Source organism: Schistocerca serialis, chromosome 4 (genome assembly GCF_023864345.2).
Source record: "Schistocerca serialis cubense isolate TAMUIC-IGC-003099 chromosome 4, iqSchSeri2.2, whole genome shotgun sequence".
Taxonomy (NCBI): Eukaryota; Metazoa; Arthropoda; class Insecta; order Orthoptera; family Acrididae; genus Schistocerca; species Schistocerca serialis.
In genome coordinates this window covers 768871228-768897504 of record NC_064641.1, presented here as the reverse complement: position 1 = coordinate 768897504, position 26277 = coordinate 768871228, and the positions used below count along the sequence as shown (strand labels likewise).

Here is a 26277-nt window from a genome sequence, read left to right as displayed (position 1 = left end):
CGAATGGGAGAACAATGGGACCGAGACGTAAGGATGGCGGAAGGAACGCTTTATATCGCCAAAAGTTGATACAAACCGTCTTCTCTTCAGAGAACCGGAAGCCATTTGCCACGCTCCATGAGTATAGGCTGTCTAGACAACGCTGAAGGCAGCGCTCCAGGAGGCATGTTCTCTGGGCACTGCAGTAGATCGCGAAGTCATCGACAAAGAGAGAGCCTGAGACATTAGGTGGAATGCAATCCATAATTGGATTGATCACGATGGCAAAAAGGGCTACGCTCAAGACGGAGCCCTGAGGCACTGCATTCGCCTGGAGGAAGACGTCTGACAATACGGAACCCACACGTACCCTAAACTTTCGATCCGTTAAAAGGAATCAATAAAAAGGGGCAGGCGACCGCGTAGGCCCCACCTGTGCATAGTGCGGAGGATACCTCCTCTCCAACAGGTATCATAAGCCTTCTCCAAATCGAAGAACACGGCTACCGTTTGGCGCCTTCGCAAAACGTTGTTCATGATGAATGTCGACAAGGTCACAAGGTGGTCAACAGCGGAGCGGCGGCGACGAAAGCCGCATTGGACATTAGTAAGTAGCTGTCGAGATTCAAGAATCCAGATTAACGGAGCATTAACCATGCGCTCCATCACCTTACAGACACAGCTTGTAAGAGAAATGGGGCGGTAACTAGAAGGAAGGTGTCTATCCTTCCCGGGTTTGGGTTTAGGAACAACGACGGCGTCACGCCAACGCATGGGGACCTGACCTTCGGTACGAAGAAGGAAGCTTTTGCCCGCTGGAGAAAGGTGTGCCAACATCTGAACGTGAATGGCATCCGGCCCCAGAGCAGAGGACCGGGACAGTGCAAGCGCACGTTCGAGTTCCCGCATAGTAAAGGGGGCATTATAAGTTTCCAGATTCAGCGAGTGGAAGGAAGGTCGCCGAGCCTCTTCTGCCTCTTTCCTGGGAAGGAAGGCAGGGTGGTAATGGGCGGAGCTTGAAACCTCCGCAAGAAACCGGCCGAAGGCGTTGGAGACAGCCACAGGATCAACAAGGACCTCATTACCTGAGGTCAGGCCAGGTACCGAGGAGTGGGCCTTAATGCCAGAAAGCCGGCGCAGGCTACCCCAAACGACAGAAGAGGGAGTAAAACTGTTAAAGGAGCTGGTGAAAGAGGCCCAACAAGCTTTTTTGCTGTCTTTGATCACTCTACGGCATTGCGCTTGGAGTCTTTTGTATCCAATACAATTCGCCAACGTAGGATGGCGGCGAAAGGTGCGTAAAGCACGTCGTCGAGCACGGATAGCGTCTCTACAAGCCTCATTCCACCAGGGGACGGAAACGTGACGTGAAGAAGAGGTAATACGAGGAATGGAACGTTCGGCAGCATTGATGATAACAGCCGTGAGGTATTCGACCTGACTGTCACAACTGAGAAAATCGTGGTCCGGAAAGGTCGCCAGTGAGGAGTAAAGTCCCCAATCAGCTTTCGGTATGTTCCAGCTCGAAGGACGTGGGGATGGGGTGTGGTGCAGGAGACGAACGACACAGGGGAAGTGGTCGCTCAAATAGGTGTCAAAGGACATACCACTCGAACCGACAGTCAAGAGTGGTAGAACAGCTCGAGAGGTCCAAGTGGGAGTAGGTATGAGTAGAGTCCGAGAGGAAAGTCGGGGCGCCAGTATTGAGACAGACAAGATTGAGATGGTTGAAGACATCTGCCAAGAGGGAGCCTCTTTGACAGGATGCAGGAGAGCCCCAAAGGGGATGATGGGCATTGAAGTCGCCAAACAATAAAAACGGCGGAGGAAGCTGAACAAGTAGGTACATCATGTCAGCCCGACTAACTGCGGATGACGATGGAGTGTAGATGGTACAAACTGAAAAAGTAAAAGCAGAAAGAGTAATACGGACAGATATTGCTTGGAGTGGGGTGGTCAATGGGATGGGATGGTAATAGACATCGTCCCGAACGAGCAACATGACCCCACCATGAGCTGGGATACCGTCCACAGGGGTGAGGTCATACCGCTCCGAGGTATAGTGGGTAAAGGCAATACGGTCAGTCGGGCGCAACTTGGTTTCCTGGAGACCAAGGACGAGCGGACAGTGCAGGCGGAGGAGCAGTTGTAATTCATCCCGATTAGATCGAATACCTCTTATGTTCCCATGTAACAAGGCCATTGCTAGTAAAAAAAAGAGGGGGAACGAGACTGGGGAAGAGTTGGTCACCTCGACGGCCGCGGAGGGCCAGGTTTCGAGGGAACAACGCTACACCCGGCGGGAGGCGGATCCTGTTCCATCGAGTCGTCGCCAGCTGTGGCCACTGTCCCGGCTTGTGTAAGAGGGGCAGCATCATTTGCCGACGAGAGGCCAGCTGAGCGCCTGGCAGCAGAGCGTCCCAGCGAAACTGAGGACAGCCGGGAGCAGCGACTCACGGATGGAGCGTCAGACGAAACGCGCCGGGGTGGAGAGGGGGATAGAGACTACTTCTTGGAGGCCTTCTTGGAAGCCCGAGGAGGCACAGGGATGGTGGGCTGGACCCGAAGAAGGTCCTCACGCGTGGGGTCCGTTTTGGAACGCCGGACCTCGGAAGCTGGGGTCCTGAACGTTTCCCCGTTGGACGCCTGAGAAGAGGATCGCTTCTCGGGCGGCGGGGGGGGGGGGAGGAGGAAGGGTGGCCCCTGGGGCAGAGGGGGCGGGGGCCGTGGAGGGGGGGGGGAGGCGGAGGCAGAGACCTCGGATGGGGGGAGGAGGTGGAGGGGAGACAGGATAGGGGTGAGGATACAGTGGAAGGAGTGGACATGACTGAGGTAAGCGAAGTGGTCAACGGCACGGGATGGAGGCGGTCATACTTCTTCCTGGCCTCAGAATAAGAGAGACGATCCAAAGTTTTGAGTTCTTGAATCTTCTTCTCCTTCTGATACGCGGGGCAGTCTAAGGATCTAGGCGAGTGGATGCCAGGACAATTAACACACCGAGGTGGTGGGGTGCATGTATGTTCCTCACGAAGAGGACGTCCACAATCGCCACAAAGGGGCTCAGCCTCACACCGTGACGACATGTGCCCCAAGCACAAACACCGAAAACAGCACACAGGAGGCGGGATGTAAGGTCGCACGTCGCACCGGTAGCACATCACCTTTACCTTCTCTGGGAGAACGTCCCCCTCGAAGGCGAGGATAAAGACCCCGGTGTCAATGCGACGGTCTTTGGGGTCGCGCTGGACTCGCCGGACGAAATGCACACCTCGGCGCTCCAGGTTGGCCCTGAGCTCCTTATCAGATTGCAGCAGGAGGTCCCGATGAAAAATAACCCCCTGCGTCCTAATCAGTGCCAGATGCAGGACAATGGACAGTGGGATGTCCCCTAGTCGGTCGCAAGCTTGGAGCGCCGCCGACTGTGCGGCGGAGGTGGTCTTTATAAGAACGGACCCCGAACGCATCTTACTGAGAGCCTCAATTTCCCCGAAGATGTCCTCGATGTGCTGAACAAAGAACATGGGCTTGGAGGTGGCGAACGTCCCCCCATCGGTTCGAGAACAGACCAAATAGTGGGGGAAGTACTTCGCCCCAAGCCGGCGGGCCTGTCCCTCCTCCCAGGGAGTGGCCAAGGGGGAAAGGGCAGGAGAACCAGAACCAGAGACAGTATCTTTCCTTTTGAAAGACTCGGCCGCAGAGCGACCTGATACGTGTTGACGTTTCATCTGTGAAACGTCCGCCCCGATACCACCCACTCCGACCAGGGGCTCTCCCCACACGCGCCACCCAGCCTCAGCAAGGGCCACCTGGCAGGATGACCGTTGCCGGGAGTCCTGATGCCCCAAGGAGATGAGCATCTACTCCTTGGCCGACGTGGGGAGGGTGCAGCTCAGGTATCGGCAGTACGATCCCTGTGTTGTCAGGGGGCTACAACCTAGAGGGTACATGACGACCCCACCACAACGGGCTGGCTACCGTGCTGGATTTCGGGTGCCATGGGAAGTCCATCATGATCGTAGGTGCAGATGGGGACGCACTATGGGCGTAACTTTGACAACCCATCAGGCGTTTAGGCCCAATTTGAGGAATAGTGGGTATGGTTACAACGCTGTTACAATGCTGAGTGCCAAGGTCTTAGTGCACGGAGGACCAGTGATACACCACATATGGTGTCCTTCCCCAAAAGGCTCGTACTTCTTTAGAATTTTGCAAAATGGAGGTCAAACCCCAAGGGGGACCATTACATGGAAGGCCGAAATGGTTGAAACTCCTTTTAGTCGCCTCTTACGACAGGCAGGAATACCTCGGGCCTATTCTTACCCCGAACCCGCAGGGGGAGTCCCGCAGGATGTTGGAGGTGCTTTGCCCTCTACGATTCCTGCTCGTGTACGTGATCTTGCAAGGGCAGTGGGGCACATTAACGTCACTGCAACCAAGAGTGATAAAATGGGTGCAGTAGAACTACAGATATGGTACGATCATTGGTTTTGGGCAGTAGCTGGTCAAAATAAGTTGCTTGTGCTTGGTTCCTGGACGGTATGTAAAAATCTTGCTCCTTTATAGCAAACTATACGTCCTGTAAAGTGTGTGACATTGCAGTTCATACCACCTGGAACCATTGCACCAGTTTATCCTCTGGATGTTTGTTTTTCCATGCCTATAAAATATTATCGCACTATCTACAGCTATGTCTTAAAGGGTATCTAGTTTCACGATAAGCTCCACGACGAACTGTTCCTCATTCACTGCATTCCACGACATTCCATCAGTTCTCTTCACCCCGTTACCCCAACAGGATTCTATATGTATTCTTTAAGAGTGGATACCTAACTCAACATCTTGCATGTTTTGTAACTCCCGAAGAGTTCACCATCGATCTTGATGGTGCGAACATTTGTGATCACTGAGGCGGTTGATTCGGCGTTAAAAGTGCAAGGTAATGGTTTGTTTTGAACATTTCTTGAACGTGACGAAATCTGTTTTGTGAAGTGTAATAGGTCCATCCTATAGAAGTTGATATGTGAACCTCGCAGACAATCCTTTTCTGCTGCTCTCCTGATAGACATGGGGAGTCGTTAGCAGATATATTTTTCCTGTAATAAATGTTAACACAAGACTCAAATGAGCTTTACTAAAGAATGAACTTGTGACCTCGCGCGCAAGTGTTTCCTCAGTGTCCTGTCAAACTCTTCAGTAGCATTACCAGATTCCAAGTTTTGTGTTTCCAAATAAGTTCACTGGACGAAGTGTTATGTACCCGCCCCCCCCCTCCTCCTCCTCCTCCTCCACACACACACCCCTTTAACAGTACAGTGACCGCTTTGGGCACTTTATAGGGAAGAGCCTGCCGGTCATATGATCCTGCACGTCACTAAAATGAAAAGTGTGTACCAATAGGTTGCATAGAACCACCGCAGTAAGATGGGTACACGTGGATACGTACGAATTGCAGAAAGTGTATAGGATCGGTTATTCTGGCCGTGGTAATTTACTTCGTAAGTCAAACCCGTGATCAGCTTACTTGGATATGTCGGATAAAGAGACAGATGACAGTGCAGGTACGAGACAAAAATGGGGACAATTCTATGTTTAATCATCGTGAAAAGTATGTTCTACAAAGCACGATATGTATTGCTAGGCACCACTGTCAGTCTTAGGACCAGCAACTGGCCAGTGCAGTATAGCCGACGACTGGATGAGAATGCAGCAGACGAAGAGCGCAATTGCGACAGCCGTAGGTGGAACTTTCACAAAATATTAAAAAATCAGTACTGTGTTGGTACTAATGTACAGGGATATCCAAGAAGAAGGAATAAATTTCGAACATTTATTGCTTCCGAACTAAAATATAGAAACAGTTCCTAAATACCTGGAAAGAGAAAAGTTGTAATTTTTATGCATTCAATGTGAGCACCATGTGTGTTACACGACAAATATCAAAACTATGGCTCATTTCCTGTCCCCACACAAAGCAGCTGGTTTCTCATTATCGAATTCACACCTTCAACAGTGCGATGTTGCAGGATTTCAAGAGTGTCAGGCAGAGGGGGGTAAAAACGCGGTCTTTTACGTAAACCCACAGTTCATCTTCTGCTCCTGCTCTCCCAATGTAACATCCTGGAATGATGTCATTCAGGTAACGTCAGACGTGCTTGGAGAATTTCTTTAATTTTCCCTCTTTCCAGGAACGCTGGAATTTTTTTTATGTTTTGTAGTTTAGAAGCAATAAATGTTTGAAATCTGTTCGTTTCTTTTGAATAGCCCTGTGTATAGCGCCAAGCGAATTGTGAAACGTTGATACGGGATTGAGAGCAGTTGGTAGTGAGATTACTCACTTTCGTGAATTTTCCGCTTGCTGTCATAGTTACGAATTTTTTCCCTCTACTACTTCTGATAAGTCAGATTTCAGTGAGGTTAGTCACGGTTTATTAAAGATTAGTATAATCGTAATTACGGGAATTTCTATTAAAAACACGTTTTGTGTGGCTTCCCCTGAGTCAGTAACTACATCTCTAAGTACACAGACTTCCTCAGGTCAGTCAGTTGATCGTACCACTGAACCCGACGAACTTTAGAGCGTGTAGTATAGTTGAACAGCCACAAAAGGAGCTATAGTGATCGGACGTAGCCGTGACCACACCACCAATAAAACTGCCCTATTTGCTGGTGTATCAACGCGGGCAGTCCAACGTGCCTACAAGGAATGGTATATCACTCGCAGCTATGTAACACGGCTTAAGAACAGTAGTCAAAGATCCTGCCAACAGGGACCATGCTTTGTAAATTATAATCTGTTTTTAACCCGGCAGCATGTGCCGTTGTCAGAGAATGCACGACCTCGAAGAGTCTCCGACTGAACATCCCGAAAGGAACTGCGTTCAGTTGGAGTGGTCTCGTTATTTCCTGATATTGCCAAACCATCTGCGAAGACAAGGCACGCAGTTTTGTTATGTTTCTACCGCCCTGAACAGACGACAATTCTATGGGACGCCAGGTCGATGAGGTAGGATTGAAATGTTTCACCCGTGAATTTCACTTTGTGACTTGTTTTGGTGAGCGTTTGTGGAATTAAATTTAGAGTTTTAAGGTCATCGTCGTCCTTTCAAGGATTAAGCTATTGCGTGTCTCAAACTCACAGTCAAAATATACTATATGTAACTTTGCCAGTAATTTTTAAAATCCCCAGCTAGGCTACGAGCGCTGCAAGTCACGTGATTGCTCTGCAACCTCTTAGATATCGTGACCTGCCTGATTTGTTGGGGCTTCAACACACCCCCAGAGGCCCCCCACCCCCCTGCCGTATGTTAAACGACAATGTCTGGCTCCTCTGTCCGTATTGCTTAGCTTAGGGAACACTACAGGTAGCTACACTACCGTCGACACAGTTCTCAGCTTCATCGCAACACGCAAATCCTCCTTCCCGGCAATGAAGGTCAGTTTTCGGATTAAACTATTCTTCGAGGATGGGAAGGAGAGATTGTGAAGTATGAGCCACACGCCCGACAGTACTGCAATCCCTCTGACACTCTTGTTATGCGTGCGGCCTAAAGAGGTAGGCGTTTCGTCAGCCATCACGTACTCTGATCTGACTAGGCCAGCAGGCGGCAGTCAAGCATGGCTAGAGGCCACCAACCTCTTGGGCCCGTTTGCTTCTGCAGGCCACATGATCGCAAGCAGTTCCTATGGTGTCTATGTGGTTGGGTATTTAGGGCTGTGCAATGCCACTTCGTCGATCTCTGGTTCACGCACCGGTTGCACCCACAATGCTTCAGCCTGAGTCTCATTCGAAACCTTCGCTATGTGCGATACCATACAGCTCGCAGCCATCGCCAACCGAGGGTGCAACCAGTGTGTGCCCGCACCATCACCAGCAGGTGGTCTCTGCATCGAGACTACCACAAAATTTGCATCGACCGTCTAGGGGGCTATGGGACTAAACCGCGAGGTCATCGGTCCCGCGTTTCAAAATTTAACTGAAAGTGGGCGGATCCAGTCAGAGGGGTCAAACAATAATGCGAGGAAACTAACAACAGAAGGATAAGCGAGTGGTCTTTGTGAGGAGTAGTGGTCATTGGTCCCAGGCGCAGGAAACGAGAAGGGAGGCCCCAACCACAACCATCCTGCTACCAGAAGTAAAGCAAAACCTTGTAACTTGAAATAAATGTCACTTTCACGTAGGAAATTGAGAACCAGTTACTCTATCCGTGAATCGTCTGCTAAAATTAAAGACAAGTAATGTCGAAGGCTACACTTAGTACAAAGGGCAAAAAGAAGCGGACATCCCAAAAATATATGGGATACAGTCAGTCTGGTTCCACAGTCACATTGTAGGGGTGGCTCGTTACACAAGAGAAAACGATGGGTGAACCTAGTATGACTGATGTGCAGACGGCTCAAGACAGTGGAGCTGAAGGAAGACCTCCAAACTGCAGTAGTGTCCTTGACTGAGCGAAGTTTATTACTGAGAGCAGCAGCGCGCCAGAAGTCATTCCACTTTCGGGGAAAGAGATTGTGTGTGTATCCGTATATCTACACCTGGAATCATGAAAGGAAATTCACAATGGTACAAATAGCTCAGAGCACTATGGCACTTAACATTTGAGGTCCTCCGTCCTCTAGAACTTAGAACTACTTAAACCGAACTAGAACATTCTTATCTTATTCTAGGGCAACGGCCTTGCCGCAGTGGATACACCGGTTCCCGTCAGATCACTGAAGTTAAGCGCTGTCGGGCGTGGCCGGCACTTGGATGGGTGACCATCCGGGCAGCCACGTGCTGTTGCCATTTTTCGGGGTGCACTCAGCCTCGTGATGCCAATTGAGGAGCTACTCGACCGAATAGTAGCGGCTCCGGTCAAAGACAACAGTGGTAACGACCGGGAGAACAGTGTGCTGACCACACGCCCCTCCTATCCGCATCCTCAGCGGAGGATGACACGGCGGTCGGATGGCCCCGATGGGCCACTTGTGGCCTGAAGACGGAGTGGTTTTTATCTTATTCTGGTGCCAGATACAAGTGCGCCCAGTATGCTTCTTTTAACTGTTCTGCACGTTAACAACGAAATGTGGTTTCGTCTTAGCAAACAATTTTTCTCGTTTTGCTACCCACATGTTTCAGAGAAGTTACTCCATCGTCAATGGGTAGCAAAACAAGAGAATTTATTTTGTACTCAAGGCAGAACCACATTTTCTTATGACACATTAGGAAGCAAACGCGGGCGAGGAAAGAGCTTCGACTACGTAATGGTTATCTGTTCTCGCACATTGTTTATATTTGCCGTATTCTCATGTGCCTGGAAGGGCAAAGACGTATCAGACTGTCGATTGAATCTTATGCTTTTTTGTAAATTTTATTAGTGTTTTAGGTTGAATATTTGTTCTCCTCCTCCCCCCCCCCCCCCACCACACACACACACACACACACACACACACACACACACACACACACACACACACACACACACACACAGTTTTGTGCTCTCGCATACCTTGTTCATGTGGCTTTTGTGTTTGACTTTCTTGCTGTGGGGTGTTTGTCAGTTCTTGGGAAGGCAATAACACATGGAGACGTGAGACAGTGTGGTGCACTGACCTGGTTAGCGTCTGCCCTGGCCGCCGCCTCCTCCAGTATGCGGTGCAGAAGCGCGCCGGCCGACGCGTCGTCTTCCCGCACCTCACCGCGCAGCACCGACAGCTGCGGCACCGACCCCATCGCGTGACCGTGGAACCTGTGGGCACACCCAGCAAGTCGACTGCTCACTCACGTTTGTAGAGCGAACTCGGTACTGGTCGCTGCCAGTACGATTGAAAGTCGTGAGACACGTAACTATATGAGATGGAAGACTTTTTTGAAAATTAGTCGCTGTTAAGGCACTTTGAAGCTAGCCAAACAAAAATTGGTATTTTGTGTCTATCAGAAATAAAGAAATTGTGTTTCAGCGTTTTTCGAAATCTACCTGCTATGAGTGTGAAATAGTGGATGAAACGTTTTTTGTAATATAAATCATTATGAAAGCAGTACTAAAATATTTTTAAAGCTATATGTATGAAAACTGGTTCTTGATTTCTGGGTTATAAATAAAAAATACGTGTTTCAGCGTTTTTTCGAAATTTACTATGATATTTCTCAGTCGATACTAGTACTATCGAAGGTGAAAAGACGACATATTAAAAAATGACGAAGTTCCTCCAGCTGTATTAAGGTGTTGGTTTTATTGGCAGCTAGTTTCGATGTTGTTACAACATCTTCAGGTCCACACTTGTTGACAGTAACCGTATGTGTGTAACACTAGTAGTCAGTGGTGAGATAGGCGTTTTCCATACGGAAGGCAGGTAGTAACTCCTTCTGCATGGAACACGCCTATCTCACCACTGACTACTGGTGTTACACACATACGATTGCTGTCAACAAGTGTGGACCTGAAGATGATGTAACAACATCGAAACTAGCTGCCAATAAAACCAACACCTTAATACAGCTGGAGGAATTTCGTCATTTTTTAACATATACTAGCTGACGTCCCAAGTCGTCCGTTTCAATTATGGATATACGAAGACATAAGAAAAGTTTGTATCCCGTACTTCAGTCGACCTGTGTAGATCAACTGAAGAATAGGACACCAGTGCTAGCAAAGACGAAGAAAGCGACATATGTAACAATGGCATCCTGTACCTTAGTTGAACTATGTAACGTAGTATCATGCTCTTCAGTTGACATATGGGACACAAATTTTACTGCCTTTAGTTTTTTCGCAGTCGCTAGTACTACTATGATAATTTTCAGTCTATGCTATTAATATCGAAGGCGAAAAACAATTTGTATCCCATACTTCAGTTGACGAGCTACAAATTTTATGTATGTCGCTTTTTTTCCGCCTTCACGTTGTTCATCTGAGGTACAAGATGCGTCGATATTTTTGTCTTCGTTTGCATCATCATATTCTTCAGATGATGCATATATGTGGACTGAAGTATGGGATACAAATTTTACTCATGTCGGTATTTCCACCTACGCCAGTACTCTTATCAACTGAACAATAGAATGCAAGTAGTAGCGGAGGCGAAAAAAGCAACACCTGTGAAATTTGTATCCAGTATTTTGCTCCTAAATATTCATAAAAATCGATAACTAAATAAAAATTGTGGAGTTTTTATATATTGCAGTAAATTCAACAAAAAGTAAAACTTAACACGTTGAAAACATTACGTAGAAACACTTTAGTACAGAGAGAAAACACAGTTGAAAATACTCATTTTCCCCGAAACGCAACGTGTAAAATATTAGTAAAAGAAAATCTTGATTTTTAGCAGAAAATTTATTTGTAAACAAAGATGTTTTCACAGTCGCAGCCTTTCAAAAAACCATTTGTAATGGAGAAAAATCAGACCCGGAACGCATATACAAAGAACGGTCTTCCACGTTTCACAAACCGTACCGAAGTAGGGAAGTCCTAGTTTCTTGCTGTCAAAATTTTATGCATCCTGAGCAGCAAAAGGAAGTAATCCGTCATAGGCGGCTGTCGGGCAGCTTGCCGCAGGCTGCATTTACGCCTGGTTGTCGAAGGCTCGCCCGGTGCCAGTCGGTCTGTGGAACTTGCCGAACTGGTGGCTAAGAGCCGTTCTTGACTGCTTCAAGATGTCGCCTTGACCGCCTGGAAAACTACCGCGCCATTTTTCCTCGTCTACGTACTCTGAGGAACGACACTCCGGTTTCCATTCACTGCAATCCTTTTAACTGTTTTTCTCTCTCTCTCTCTCTCTCTCTCTCTCTCTCTCTCTCTCTCTCTCTCTCTACCCCCCCTCCCTGTTGACCTCTAGATCCTCGCCCTCTTAGCGCTGCCTCAGGAATAACGTCACAATTTAATCTACTCACGCTTCACGCTTAGCTGTCACCACTTTAAATGACTGAGAAGGTCAAGTAGCCGAGCTACCATGAGTCGTTAAACGTAGGATGAATAAAAAACTCGGACCAACGACGAAACATTGTTGGGACACTGAATCCATATTTGCACAGTTTTGTCACAGAATGACAAAGTTATAAAATAGAAAAATCGGAAAAACACCCGTAATTTGAATGAAAAGTGATTTAATGTTGTAAGTAGGCTGTTTATGTTTTCTCTATGTAAGTAGGCTGTTTATGTTTTCTTATTGGCAACGTTACGTAGCGCTCAATATGAAAATCACTGGCTGTGCTGTGTGCAGTCTGTGGCTAGTTTGCATTGTTGTAATACTCGTCATTGTAGTGTTAGGCAGCTGGATGTGAACAGCGCGTAGCGTTGCGCAGTTGGAGGTGAGCCGCCAGCAGTGGTGGATGTGGGGAGAGAGATGGCGGAGTTTTGAAATTTGTCATGAACTGCTATATTTATATATGATGATATCAAGGTAAATACATTGTTTGTTCTCTATTAATGTCTTTCATTTGCTAACTATCCCTATCAGTAGTTAGTGCCTTCAGTAGTTTGAATCTTTTATTTAGCTGGCAGTAGTGGCGCTCGCTGTATTGCAGTAGCTTGAGTAGCGAAGATTTTTGTGAGGTAAGTGATTTGTGAAAGGTATGGTTTACTGTTAGTCAGGGCCCATTCTTTCGTAGGGATTTTTTGAAAGTCAGATTGCGTTGCGCTAAAAATATTGTGTGTTAGGTTAAGCACAGTCATTTGTAATTGTTCAAAGGGGACGTTTCATAATGTTTCAATATGAACGCAAGTTTTGTAGAAGTTTAAAGATGAACATCTTTATTACATCTCTGTTCATCGCCTCCTCTTTCCTTCCTCTATCCATTCCCCCTTCCCCCTCCCTCCCTAACTGTGTACATCACTTCCTTCCTCATATCTGTGGCAGTGTCCTATTTTCCCCTCTTCTACTAGCCATCTTTCTCTACGTTACCACCCCTCCCCAATGGGAGATTGTTGGTACTTACACCCACAGTATTTCTTTCCAGATTGTAATGTGCGTACAGTGTTTGGCTGAAATCTATACAGAGATTAGGAGTTTTTTTTACTCGCGGCTTTGCCAGAGTACGCACATGTAACGTATTTCACATATATTTAACATCTTTCGCACATATTTGTACACTTATTTCACGTGTAACTAGCGAATTTCGTCCTTGCAGTTTTGTTTTCACGCAGCTAAATGTTTATGACGTCGTAATTTTGCTAGTACGTTCAGGGGTACATGCGAATATTGTCTGCAAAATGTGTCGTGAATGCAGTTAGTAGTAGTAAAGAAGCAATAAATTAAAACGTCTAATCTGATGCGGCAGTTTTATAACATGAACAGCAAAAGTGTAAGCGGTAAACTTCTTTCCTCATTTTTTTCTGTGCTTTGTCAGCGAGAAAAAGTTTCGTAAACGTTAGAAATTATTGCGTCAAGTTTGTCGCGAGTTACTAAGTGCTCTCGTGAGCTACACTACTTTTTCAGCCTCACCCCCGCCCCTTTTACAGGTAACTGATCCTTACCCCATAGCGATTCTCCACAGGCAGTGTGAAGCCCAATTCGCTTTATTTGTTCATGAGACCCAGAAAATATTAGATCCAGGCTTCCAGGTAGATGCCATTTTCCTTGACTTCCGGATGGCGTTCGATAAAGTTCCGCACTGTTGCCTGATAAAGTAAGAGCCTACGGAATATCAGACCAGCTGCGTGGCTGGATTGAAGAGTTTTTAACAAACAACACAGCATGTTGTTCTCAATGGAGAGACGTCTACAGACGTTAAAGTAACCTCTGGCGTGCCACAGGGGAGTGTTATGGGACCATTCCTTTTCAGAATATATATAAATGACCTAGTAGATAGTGTTTGAAGTTACATGCGGTTTTTCGCGGATGATGCTGTAGTATACAGAGAAGTTGAAGCATTAGAAAATTGCAGCGAAATGCAGGAAAATCTGCAGCGGATAGGCACTTGGTGCAGGGAGTGTCAACTGACCCTTAACATAGACAAATGTAATGTATTGCTAATACATAGAAAGAAGGATCCTTTATTGTATGATTATATGATAGCGGAACAAACACAAGTGGCAGTTACTTCTGTAAAATATCTGGGAGTATGCGTGCGGAACGATTTGAAGTGGAATGATCATATAAAATTGTTGGTAAGGCGGTTGCCAGGTTGAGATTCATTGAGAGAGTACATAGAAAATGTAGTCCATCAACAAAGGAGGTGGCTTACAAAACACTCGTTTGACCTATACTTGAGTATTGCTCATCAGTGTGGGATCCGTACCAGGTGGGGTTGACAGAGGAGATAGAGAAGAACCAAAGAAGAGCGCCGCGTTTCGTCACAGGTTTATTTGGTAACCGTGATAGCGTTACGGAGATTTTTAGCAAACTCAAGTGGCAGACTCTGCAAGAGAGGCGCTCTGCATCGCGGTGTAGCTTGCTGTCCAGGTTTCGAGAGGGTGCGTTTCTGGATGAGGTATCGAATATATTGCTTCTCCCTACTTATACCTCCCGAGGAGATCACGAGAATGTAGATGTACCAAGTTTGGTTGAAATTGGTCCAGTTGTTGAGGAGAAGATGGGATGGATACATATATACATTTGCTTTTACAATATGTATGAGTATACATATACTGACTGTAAAAATGCTCTGTGCTGACAACGTACCCCTGCTAGACTACCCCAGCCGTGGCGTGCGAGGGAATGAATTAACAATAAAGAAAGACAAATATCCGAGAGCTTTTGTTGTCGGAAAAGTGACTGGCACTGAAGGAGAACTGGACAAACAATCCCGTCGTAAGATGTACTCCCGAGAGAAGGCCGACCATCAAGTGGCACTAACAGAGCTTACGCGGCCGGTTGCGTGAGCGACTGGTACCCGGCCGCCTTCACCTCAATCAGCAGCGCAAAGTAAACTAACTGCATGCCGAACGCTGCCGAGCTGGGTTTGCAGCGTTGGCGGACGCTGATGTGGCCGCGTTTACACGGCGGTGCTGACAAAACATCAGCTCATGTGACGGGCAGACAGAGCCGTCGATGTAGGCTGGTGCCACAACAAAGCTCCGAGCGCAGTACTTGGCATACGACGACTGCGGAAAACCAACAGCTCCCTCTACTCTATCAACAGCCGCGATTTCAGACAGCGAAACCGTTTATAGGGGAATTCTTCACACGGTTCCAATAGAATCTGAAGCTCTTTATTCACATGAAGTGCTGAGTGCTATTGACAAGGGATTTCAGATCGATTCCGTATTCCTGGATTCCGGGAAGGCTTTTGACACTGTACCACACAAGCGGCTCGTAGTGAAACTGCGTGCTTATGGAAGGAATATCGTCTCAGTTATGTGACTGGATATGAGATTTCCTGTCAGAGTGGTCATTTCGTAGTAACTGACGCAAAGTCATCGAGTAAAACAGAAGTGATTTCTGGCGTTCCCCAAGGTAGTGTTATAGGCCCTTTGCTGTTCCTCACCTATATAAAGGATTTGGGAGACAATCTGAGCAGCCGTCTTCGGTTTTTTGCAGATGACGCTGTCGTTTATCGACGAATAAAGTCATCAGAAGGCAAAAAGAAACTGCAAAACGGTTTAGAAAAGATATCTGAATGGTGCGAAAGTGGCACTTGACCCTCAATAACGAGAAGTGTGAGGTCATCCTCATGAGTGCTAAAAGGACAAACTTCGGTTACACGATAAATAATTCAATCTAAAGGCCGTAAATTCAGCTAAATACCTAGGAATTACAATTACGAACAATTTCAATTGGAGGAAACACGCAGAAAATGTTGTGGGGAAGGCTAACCAAAGACTTCGTTTTATTGGCAGGACACTCAGAAAATGCAACAGATCTAAGGAGACTGCCTACACTACGCTTGTCTGTCCTCTTTTAGAATCCTGCTGCGCGGTGTGGGATCTTTGCCAGATAGGATTGACGCAGTGCATCGATGAAGTTGACAGAAGGGCAGCACGTTTTGTACTATCGCGAAATGTGGGAAAGATGTCACAGGAGTGATCAGGATTTGGGCTGGACAACATTAAAATGGACAACATTAAAACAAAGGCGTTTTTCGTTGCGACGGAATCTTCTCACGAAATTCCAATCACCAACTTTCTCCTCCGAATACGAAAATATTTTGTTGACACCGACCTACATAGGGAGAAAACGATCACCACGATAAAATAAGGGAAATCAGAGCTCGCACGGAAAGTTATAGGTGTTCATTCTTTCCGCGCGCTATACGAGATTGAAATGGAGAATTGTGAAGGTGGTTCGATGAACCCTTTGCCAGGCAGTTAAATGTGATTTGCAGAGCATCCATGTAGGTGTAGATAAATTTTATAAGGTAAAACCGCTCAGGATTTTAGGGATTTACAATTTGATATTCTCGTTCCCTCTGGAAAAGTCTAAGATTTGCTTAACCACAAACTTTTCTGGCGGAGACTCCTGTATGTCAGTCCGGCGCAAACCGGACGCTTCTTTTACAGACGGTTGAAGATACTGAAGCAACCATTTCGAGAGACGATGATACAGAGAAAGCGGACTATTGAACTGTATGCTTAATGCTCTTAAGTTGTTCATGCAACGAAACGTTGAAGCATCTGTAATTTTCTTTTAAATGAACGACGTACACGCCTCTTTAAAAGGTTTAGGTGATAGCCTGAACATCGTAGTGGCAGTTGATGGTTCTCCATCGTGGATACAAATGGCTCCGTGCACTATGCAACTTCTGAGGTCATCAGTCGCCTAGAACTTAGAACTAATTAAACCTAACTAACCTAAGGGCATCACAACACACATCCAACCCGAGGCAGGACTAACCCGCGACCGTAGCGGTCGCCCGGTTCCAGACTGTAGCGGCTAGAACCGCTCGGCCACTCCAGCCGGCTGTCTTGAGCAGACAAGCTATTCTTGTTTAACATCCATACAGGTTTCCGCGAAGTTTAATGATCTTCAGTGGGTTGATTTATTTTATTAGTATCACATACTGACGTTTATGTGGCTGCCTGAAATTTGCAGTACAAATACAATAGAATAAAAATGTTTCTGAAATCTCTTAGCTATTTTTGAAGCTTTTTTATTTACACAGTCACAACATGTTTCGGGCGCAGCCAATCGTCTGGTGACCTGTCAGTAATTAAAAATCTGATTACGAACTCTTCCCATGTACAACTGCAAAGTTCAAAAACGTAAGAGAATAATAAAAAACGAGCATGCGAAAACCGGCAAAAAAAATGTACATACCATGTGCAGTTACGTAAGCTTAAGAGGCAGTTGTAAATGCTGTATATCGAGACATGCGTATGGTGTATCAGGTGCAAATAACTTTTCACTCGCAAAGACAGAAGCCAAATGTACCGGAGCCAGAGCGCCAGGTAACACGCTGCATGGCCAATAGAGGGTACCTTGCGCTAGCACAGTGCTGTGTGGCGGAATCTCTAGTATCTTAGGGATATTTAATGAAAGTTGTATATCAGGATAGCTAACAAAACTAAAGCGTAAGGATAAGGTCGTGCAAAATATGACTATTACAAATGTGAAAATTGCAGCATATTAAAAAATTAACTTTAAATTGTTGCAAACGTCACCCAGAAAGAAAATATGACTCGTATGGGGACATAAAAACACACTTTCAGCCTCCTCTCAATTTGTGAATAGAATAATGCAGGGAGTGTCTAAAAGTGGCCGCAAAGGAAACACGATTTTTACTTCCAAGATCAACTGAAGAAATTATCAAAAATATGAAAAAAAACATCTTGTTCCAGTGATCTCGGTAAGTACTCGGTCATGGAAGCGCCATCTCTGTACGAAAATTTGTAGGTCCTCCAAAATATCCATATAAAAACCTTTATCGTCATAATGATGAATCTGTAAATTGTTTTCGATACCACGAAGCTGACGATTGCACAAACGTAAATGAGCTCCTAGTGAACAACCACAGCTAGGATAACCGCATTCCCTATATCTCGTTCTGAACTCCTTGCCTGTCTGCCGATATAAAACGTGCCACCCTTCATCTAACAGAGCCCCCATTGCAAAACCTATAAACAGGTTGCTATGTACTATGTCGGAGGCGCGTCCGCAATTTGTTAGTAGCATTAAAAACCATCACATTATGCTTTTTGAACTCGTTACTTATCTTCAGAGAGGGTGCATCTACATACATAATAGCAGTATATCTATCTACTTCGTTGTTTACTCCACTCCCTTCGTGAGCCTGTGACAAATTTTTCATGCATTTTCCTAATATCACTGTATCTAAACCCATTTGTAATCAACTGTACTGCAAATATCAGCCAGCCATATAAGCATCAGTGTGTTATACACATATGAACCCAATGACGACGGTAAAACTTCGCCAAATCACGCTCGGGCGTCAAACAAGAAGTTGTGACTGCTCACGGCAAAAGTGTACTTCCATAATTACAAAAATTTGAGCGTTTGAATCAATGATGTGACAACAGTGTCGTAGTTCTTAGTCATTTTCATCGCTTAAATTCTACCTGCACTTCTCACTAAGAGTTTCAGGCCACCACGCTTCTGCGTCGAAGCTGAATCGAGCTCGCCGGATGGTAAGGTATGCGAGTGCAATTAAATCACATAACCAACCAACCGCATTTGGGTCGCGCGTCGCACACGGCAATTTAATGGCAAGTTACACTCCTTCCGCATACGATGTAAATGGAGGTATCAACATCTTGTGTGAGCCGATGGTTCAGTGAACAAGAGAATGACACTTCTGGAACCCAAGCAGGATTGCTCCGAAGTCTTGGTTCTCGCTACCGTTGCAGGGCATTTATTGGAATATTAGAGTTATAAATTTATAAGGTTGCTTATAACATAATAACCTGTTTGGCAGCATGATGCACCGCAGAACTTATTGATGGCACCGTGTTTACAGCACGTTTTCACACTACACTGTGCTGTGCTGCACTGGCGGTGCTGCCCTCAAGCTGCGTGGAGAAGAACTACGGCAGCTCCCCACAAGGAGGGTGCAGCCCTTTTTCTGGGAGCCCCGACAGATGTGTGGGTCTCCAGCCGTTAAGATGATGCGGCGGGGAGGGGGCGGGCGGGTGGGGGGGGGGGGGGGGAAGGAAGAGGGCGTGGGGAGCAGCTCTCGTGTATATAGATGTTGCTCCTCTGTCCCGATGTTGCTCCTCTGTCCCATTAGAGAAATCCCAGCTTAGTATCAGCTGGTCCATTAAGATAAAATGAACGGCCAAATAATTCCGTCCAACTAACCGTTATTTAGACAGCGGAAACAACCATCTAAAACGAAACAAAACAGATGCGTCTGTCAATCGCACAACGCAGATAATTGTCTTTATTTGGACTTATAACCGCGCATATGACAACTTCTTACTCTTTGTTTATCGGGAAGTTACGCGACAGATTCTGAACACACATGGGACGGACACAGTGCATACGGTGGTTAAAATTTTTTATTTTATAGTTGTAAATTCTTTTATGTGGGAACTGTGGCAGCATGCTTGAATACTGGTGTGTTTTTATAGTGGCTTTGATCTCAGTGTATTTGGTTTTTCGTGAATATAAAATTCTCATTCTACTTCTGCTACATACTATGCTATCTATTGCACAGTGCATTGTTCTGCACCGACATTACACACTTCCTGCATTATTCTATTCACAAATTGAGAGACAAAGTGTGTTTTTATGTCCCCATAAGCGTCCTACTAGTTTTAACCGCGAAATAGGATGGGAGCCCTGTAGGGGTTAAGTAGAATTATAGCACTGACCGCGATGTATGACTATTTTACAAATCTTAAAACCGTTTCGCGAGTGCATATCGCTTTCTCTTAAACTCAAACTGGTTTTTCTTGCTGTGATATAGACCTCGGGGAAGATCAGTTGGGTGCCTGAGAAACGCAGGAACACGTGGGGCCGTCCTGAACCTAGGACTTTTCTTAGAAGATTGCCTTTCTTCAGTCTAACATATTTATAGCATTTGCAGATTTGGAGAAAGCTTCAGACAATGCTTAGTGAAATGCACATTCTAAAATTCTGATGATAGCCGGGCTAAAACACTGGTAGCGGAAAGTTATTTGCAACTTGTATGGGAATCAGACTGCAGTTGTAAGTTTGTTTTATTTAAAAAGTTTTGACAAATTCGGACGTTTTCCTTACCAGCACGCCCTCGTAGACAGGAAATGAAGCGCTAAAAGCACTAGATAAGTTTTAGTGTTTAGGCAGCAGACTAGCTGATGGCTGAAGTAGAGACGATACAGAGCGCCGACTAAGATTAGCGATAAAAGCAGGTCTCAAAAATAGCAGTTTGTTAACATCGAATAGAAATGTAATCATTGAGAAATATTTTCTGGAAGCATTTGTGTTGAGTGCAGCTTTCTACAGAAGTGAAACGTAATCGATAAGCAGTTCATACGGTAAGAGAATAAAACTTTTGGATGTGGTGCTACAAAAAGAGCTGATTAAAGAACAACTCAGGGGGTACTTAACCGAATCAGATAGAATTGAAAGTTGCGCCAGAATTTAACTAAAGTTAGGGATCAGTTGCTAGGATGCATCCTTATGTATCAAGGAGCCATGAACATTGTATTGGAAGGAAATGTATGACTAAAAAATGTAGAGGTAGATCGAATGTTGAACGCAATATGCAGGTTCAAATGGACGTACGAGGTGTGTAGGAAAGTAACGAACCTAATTTTTTGTCTACCAATGTTTTCATTTTTTTCCAAACAATATTGTCCCCTTCAAGATAGTTCCCTTTGGCGACTATACACCGGGGCAGCCGCCGTTTCCAGTTTAGTTAACAGCGCTGAAAGGCGTTAACTGGTAGGACCTTTAACATGTCGGTCAAATTTTTTTGAATGTTATCCAGAGTTCGAAATTACGTCCTTTTAAGAAACTTTCAGTTTCGGGAAGAAAGTCTCAAGGTGAATAGGGGGCTGTGGAACAACGAGGACGCCTTTTGAGGTGAACAATTCCAAGACGGAAATGGCCGTTTGATATGAGGCGTTGTTACAATGCCGCATCCACTTATCTGCCATGTCCGGTCTCACTCGATTAATCATTTTCCTGAGCGTTTCAAGGACCTCACTGAAAATAATTGGTTGACAGTTTGTCCTTAAGGAACAAATTCGTTATCACGACACCCTTGATGCCAAAAAAGCAAATCAGTGTTCTTTAAAACTTTGATTTGCGTGGAGATATCTTAGTGTGGCACTCCTCACTTTGCTGCTTTGTCTCAGAATCGAACTCAAAAACCCAGAAATCACCACCTGTGGAACACACTACTGAACCATTCGTGATCATTGGCAATCACGACAGGAAGATCAACGTACATGTTTATTGATTGTCCTGCTGCGTAATTGTGAGGTTTTACAAAAACATTTTGGCGCAGACCTTTCGCAAATGCAAAACTTCAGTCAAAATTTCATGTACAGTGAAAATGTTTAGGGGGTGGGGATTTAATGGACTTTGGTTCACAAAATCGGTTTTTCGAAAATATTTTCTTGATCTACACAGTTTAATCTATGTTGTGTATGAATTCTATCGTGATATCAGCTTTAGAAATGTCTTTAAATTGTTAAACTGATTAACTCTGCACTAGCAGCCACTCCCACCTCTTCCGACATTTGGGAATCTGCTTGCTTCAGCGGAATTTTTGTCAGTGTGAAGGCTATTTTCTTTCGATATCTTTGGCTTACATCTATATCTCCGGCTTACATCTGAATCTTTGCCTGAGAACGTTCTTGTATGTGGTTTATGATAATACCTAGTAGGTGGAAGGTTGAATCTTACACCTTTACGTGGCAGTCAAGATTTATGCATAATGGCCGGTGGAAAAACTGTTTTTAGGAAACAAAGATTTCATGGAAATCGGATTACCAGCAAAAAAGAGGAAGCAGCTTGAAGTGAAGAACATAAGCTTTCAGCTATAGGATCGACACTTTGGACAGGAAAATTGTACAGGTGCGTGAATGATTAAAAATTTTAGATTTCTACATTAATAAATATGGCTGTAATGACTTTTTAAAATAAATGTTTACATTTTCCGTTACATCCCTCCCCCCCTTAAGTATAACAGGTCACTCATCATCCTTATTGTTAAATATTGGCCTGTTCTCGCAAGGGCACGCACACGTTCGACGTTTTCGTCGGTTTCAGTTGATCTCACTGAGCGAGGTTTTCGGCCTTGCGAAAGTGATTTGATAGGGAATGGACCCACATAGGTCTGTTTCAACTTTTGAAAGGTCACCCGCGGGCTCCCCAAGTTTAATAGAACGTTTAAGGCATGACGCTGCTCTAAATTCCGCTGTTCAATTTTGGTAACCCAACAAAAACACAACTTCAGTGATGGTATTCTCAAAAAGTACGTGACGGCTGTACGGAGCTGGAACTGACTGAGCATCTGTAGGGGATGAACACACCTGTCAACAAGTAGAACACAGCGTCGCCATATAGCTCGCAATGTTGTAAGCTCACACACGTCGTAGGTAGTAGTAGTAATCAGGCAGAGATGGAGAGAGTAGCACAGATAGCGTGTAGAAGTGCACCAAACGTCTTCGGACTGAAAACCCCAACAACATATAATACCGGGTGATCAAAAAGTCGGTATAAATTTGAAAACTGAGTAAATCACGTAATAATGTAGATAGAGAGGTACAAATTGACACACATGCTTGGAATGAGATGGGGTTTTATTAGAACCAAAAAATGCAAGCATTCAAAAAATGTCCGACAGACGGCGCTTCATCAGAACAGCAATAATTAGCATAACAAAGTAAGACAAAGCAAAGATGACGGATGTTCTTTACAGGAAATGCTCAATATGTCCATCATTCTTCGACAATAGCTGTAGTCGAGAAATAATGTTGTGAACAGCACTGTAAAGCATGTCCGGAGTTATGGTGAGGCATTGGCGTCGGATGTTGTCTTTTCAGCATCCTTAGAGATGTCGGTCGATCACGATACACTTGCGACTTCAGGTAACCCCAAAGCCAATAATCGCACGGACTGATGTCTGGGGACCTGGGAGGCCAAGCATGACGAAAGTGGCGGCTGAGCACACGATCATCACCAAACGAAGCGCGCCAGAGATCTTTCACGCGTCTAGCAATATGGGGTGAAGCGCCATCCTGCATAAACATCGTACGTCCAGCAGGTGTTTATCAGCCAGGCTGGGGATGATGCGATTCTGTAATATATCGGCGTACCTCTCACCCGTCACGGTAGGAGTTTTGCTGTCCAGCGCCATCTGTCGGACATTTTGTGAACTTAGTTTTTTTGTTCTAATAAAACCCCATGTCATTCCAAGCATGTGTGTCAATTTTTACCTCTCTATCTACATTATTCCGTGGTTTATTAAGTTTTCAAATTTATACTGACTTTTTGATCACCCTGTATTTACTTTCAAGATGCGTTTCACATTTTGTATTAAAGTATCTTCACTGATTTTTTTATTGCTTGTCTGTCCTGCCAAAATCTGCTTTTCGTCTCATCTGGTCATATGGTAGAGAACGCACTTCCACTTCAGTTATGAAAACTCTACATATGTATTCAATAGCTTATGGTTTTCTTGTTTTCACAGTATTTTGCTTTGACTAAATGATAGAAATTTTTCACTGCCGGTGTGTTTTCTACGGGAACTGCGGCGCTATTTGTTGTTAAGAAATGTTTATTTTCTTGACAATAAACACTGAAGAAACAGTTCTTGCAACAAAAAATAGTCAAAATATGAATGCCATCTAAGTTCTGCACATGGACGCAAGAATAGCGGCAAACGAGGAAAATACCGAAGTTCATATAATGGTATAAATACTGGAAAGAGAATAATATGTCTTCGAAATGGATTAAAATTGATGTAACTTTATAGAAATATAATTTCCTTCTCGTAAAGTAAGATGGGAGAAAATGTAGTGGTGCACAAGGAACTCAGCACATTTAGAGGTGAACGATGGTTCATGGCTCTGAGCACTACGGGACTTAACATCTGAGGTCATCAGTCCCCTAGAACTTAGAACTACTAAAACGTAACTAACCTAAGGACATCACATACATCCATGCCCGAGGCAGGATTCGCACCTGCGACCGTAGCGGTCGTGCGGTTCCAGACTGTAGCGCCTAGAACCGGTCGGCCACTCCAGCCGGCTAGAGGTGAACGATAGCGACACAAAACGTATCGTTGAAAATTCTTGACAACATTCCGACACGATTAAGTAATAGCGGTGCTACGCGAAAAAGTGACTTCCTTGCGTGGCGACAGGTGGATTTAGCAAGGTCTGCATTCCAAGGCAAGCATTGCAGTACTTTCGAAGTTGTTCTGTTTTTGTATCTAAGCGACAGCGAACGGTTTTGACAATTACTGCTCCTGAAACATGTACATTGTTTGCAGCGAAGACAGTAAAAGACGCGACGACAATTTCGGTGGGAAGGTAGAAACATTCCCAGGCTTCCAAGTTCCATTGCTAAGGCTGGCGGGAATTTAACAATAAATTTGATCTGCGCAATGGTTTTGTTTGAACGGTTTTTGTCTAGGTAGTAGAATTTGATATTTTTGGTTCCTATGGATAAATATGAATACACTCAATTTTTTCTTGGCATGTTTATGGCCAACGGCAATTCTCTGAAAACCGGTAAAGATTCTGCGAAGTCTGCACTTGTTGATAGCCCGTTTTCCTTTGTCACTTTCTCCTAAAGCTTGCAACAGTTCCAATTTTTAGGGATTGAGTGACTGGCGTTTCCTTAATCCTTTCCACACTAACGCAATGCATACGCAATCTTAAGGTGGCACGTTTCATTGATTTACCTGGGCTATCTGCTCACATAGCTTGGACTCAGTATTACAGATTCTCCACTCTTATTCCGTTAACTAATTTCCTGGCAGAGTTATTTATAAAATAATCATTTTTATAAAGATGGTTGTAATTTTTAAGGACCGTGTTTCATAATTCACAATGCAGTTTTTGAATGCTAATCTCATCTACATAATTCAGTAAGTTCAGTCTCTACCATCGTCTCAGGAAAATTTAATTTTGTGATTGTGTGTCGCCGCTATGGAATTAGCTCAACACACGCAAAATAAGCATCCTGTTCATAGCATTGCTGTTTGTCCTTGCGTTCCACTTCAGCAAGGCTTCGTTTTCTGCTGCGCTGTATTTGGGATGAAAATTTGTTAGGGTCGCTTTAACAAAAGTCAGGACACACTAGAATCACCCACAGTTAAGACTGTCTTTCAGAATTATCATTGGGGGTCAGATTAGGTAAAGTTCAGTAAGATATAGGCGGTCCTATTCTTACAGTACAGTGTGTTAGACATTCTCCTGTGCATCATTTAATATTTGGCACTATATCTAGCCAGTTTGCATACGTAAAATTACAAGGCATTTTAGTAAAAGCATTTTGGAGATTTATGTTTCAAAAATTTTATTTGTGCATCTACGTAGGATTTTTATTGTTAGTTGTGTGTGTTGTCACAGACAAGCACTGTGACGTCACGCATTGTAGCACTGTTCATTGTACTACAAAATACAGTTAATTTCTTATACAGTTTTACGTTTTCTAATTATTTTTGGTGAAAGTTCACTGCAATGCAGTTTACTGATTCCGATGGATTTGGTGGCTATCAGATAGCTTTTTCGTAAGCATGCCACTTTTATTGTTCAGGTTCACGTACAACACAGACACACACGAAAAGAAGGAATAAGAGACCAGGTCTGAAACACAAAGAATGAAACAATTATACTCTCAGAGGAATGTAATTCTGTTTGAATGGGTTACTACTAGGAGACAGGAAATAAATGAGTTAAAAATTGAAAAAAAAAGACTTTGGAGAGAGGGGGAAGAGGTAGCAGCAAACCCCCACTTGGTGACCACTGGATGGCCGCTGGAGGCACGTCACAAACCCGGCTGCACTGCGCCATATGTGCGGACAGGTGACCACTCATCTGACCAAGGCTGCAGCCTCCGTGACGTAAGACACCCAATCAACATATCTCAGATCTCTTCCGCGTTACGAGCAATTTCGTCCAAAATTTAGCATACAAATCTATGTTACCGCAGACTGGGCACGCACGATAGCCATTTGAACCCTTGTCAGAACGTAGTTCTTCGAATTCTCTGTCGCTCCCCTAGAAGAATAAAAACTGTAATAACGAAATGGAATCTTACACGAAAACAAGGTGCGATTTTAGAGAGATGCCACTCCCCTTAGAACTAATGTTGCTTAAGCACGCACTTGCGTTCAGGGTCGGCCTAAAGGCAATCCGTTCTAATCGCAGAGTAGAAAAAGTTTTCGTCGCAAGTATTTAGTCATCATTGGTAGGACAGATTACAACGTAAATTGCATGGGCACAAACTTGCATTCCAACATTCAAAGTTAAATCCAAA

The 26277-nt window shown here is 44.8% G+C and overlaps 1 protein-coding gene and 1 pseudogene across 2 annotated transcripts in view; one reads left to right on the top strand and one right to left on the bottom strand.

The window, feature by feature from the left end:
- Positions 1-26277, bottom strand: part of LOC126473321 (mycosubtilin synthase subunit C) — a 146012-nt gene that overhangs the window by 51823 nt on the left and 67912 nt on the right. For both annotated transcript variants that reach the window (XM_050100306.1, XM_050100305.1), the window contains exon 2: positions 9572-9707. In XM_050100306.1, the coding sequence (XP_049956263.1) occupies positions 9572-9691 (120 nt within the window). In that variant the 5' untranslated portion in view covers positions 9692-9707. The remainder of the gene's footprint in view (positions 1-9571; positions 9708-26277) is intronic.
- On the top strand, positions 8647-8764 carry LOC126475846 (5S ribosomal RNA; annotated as a pseudogene).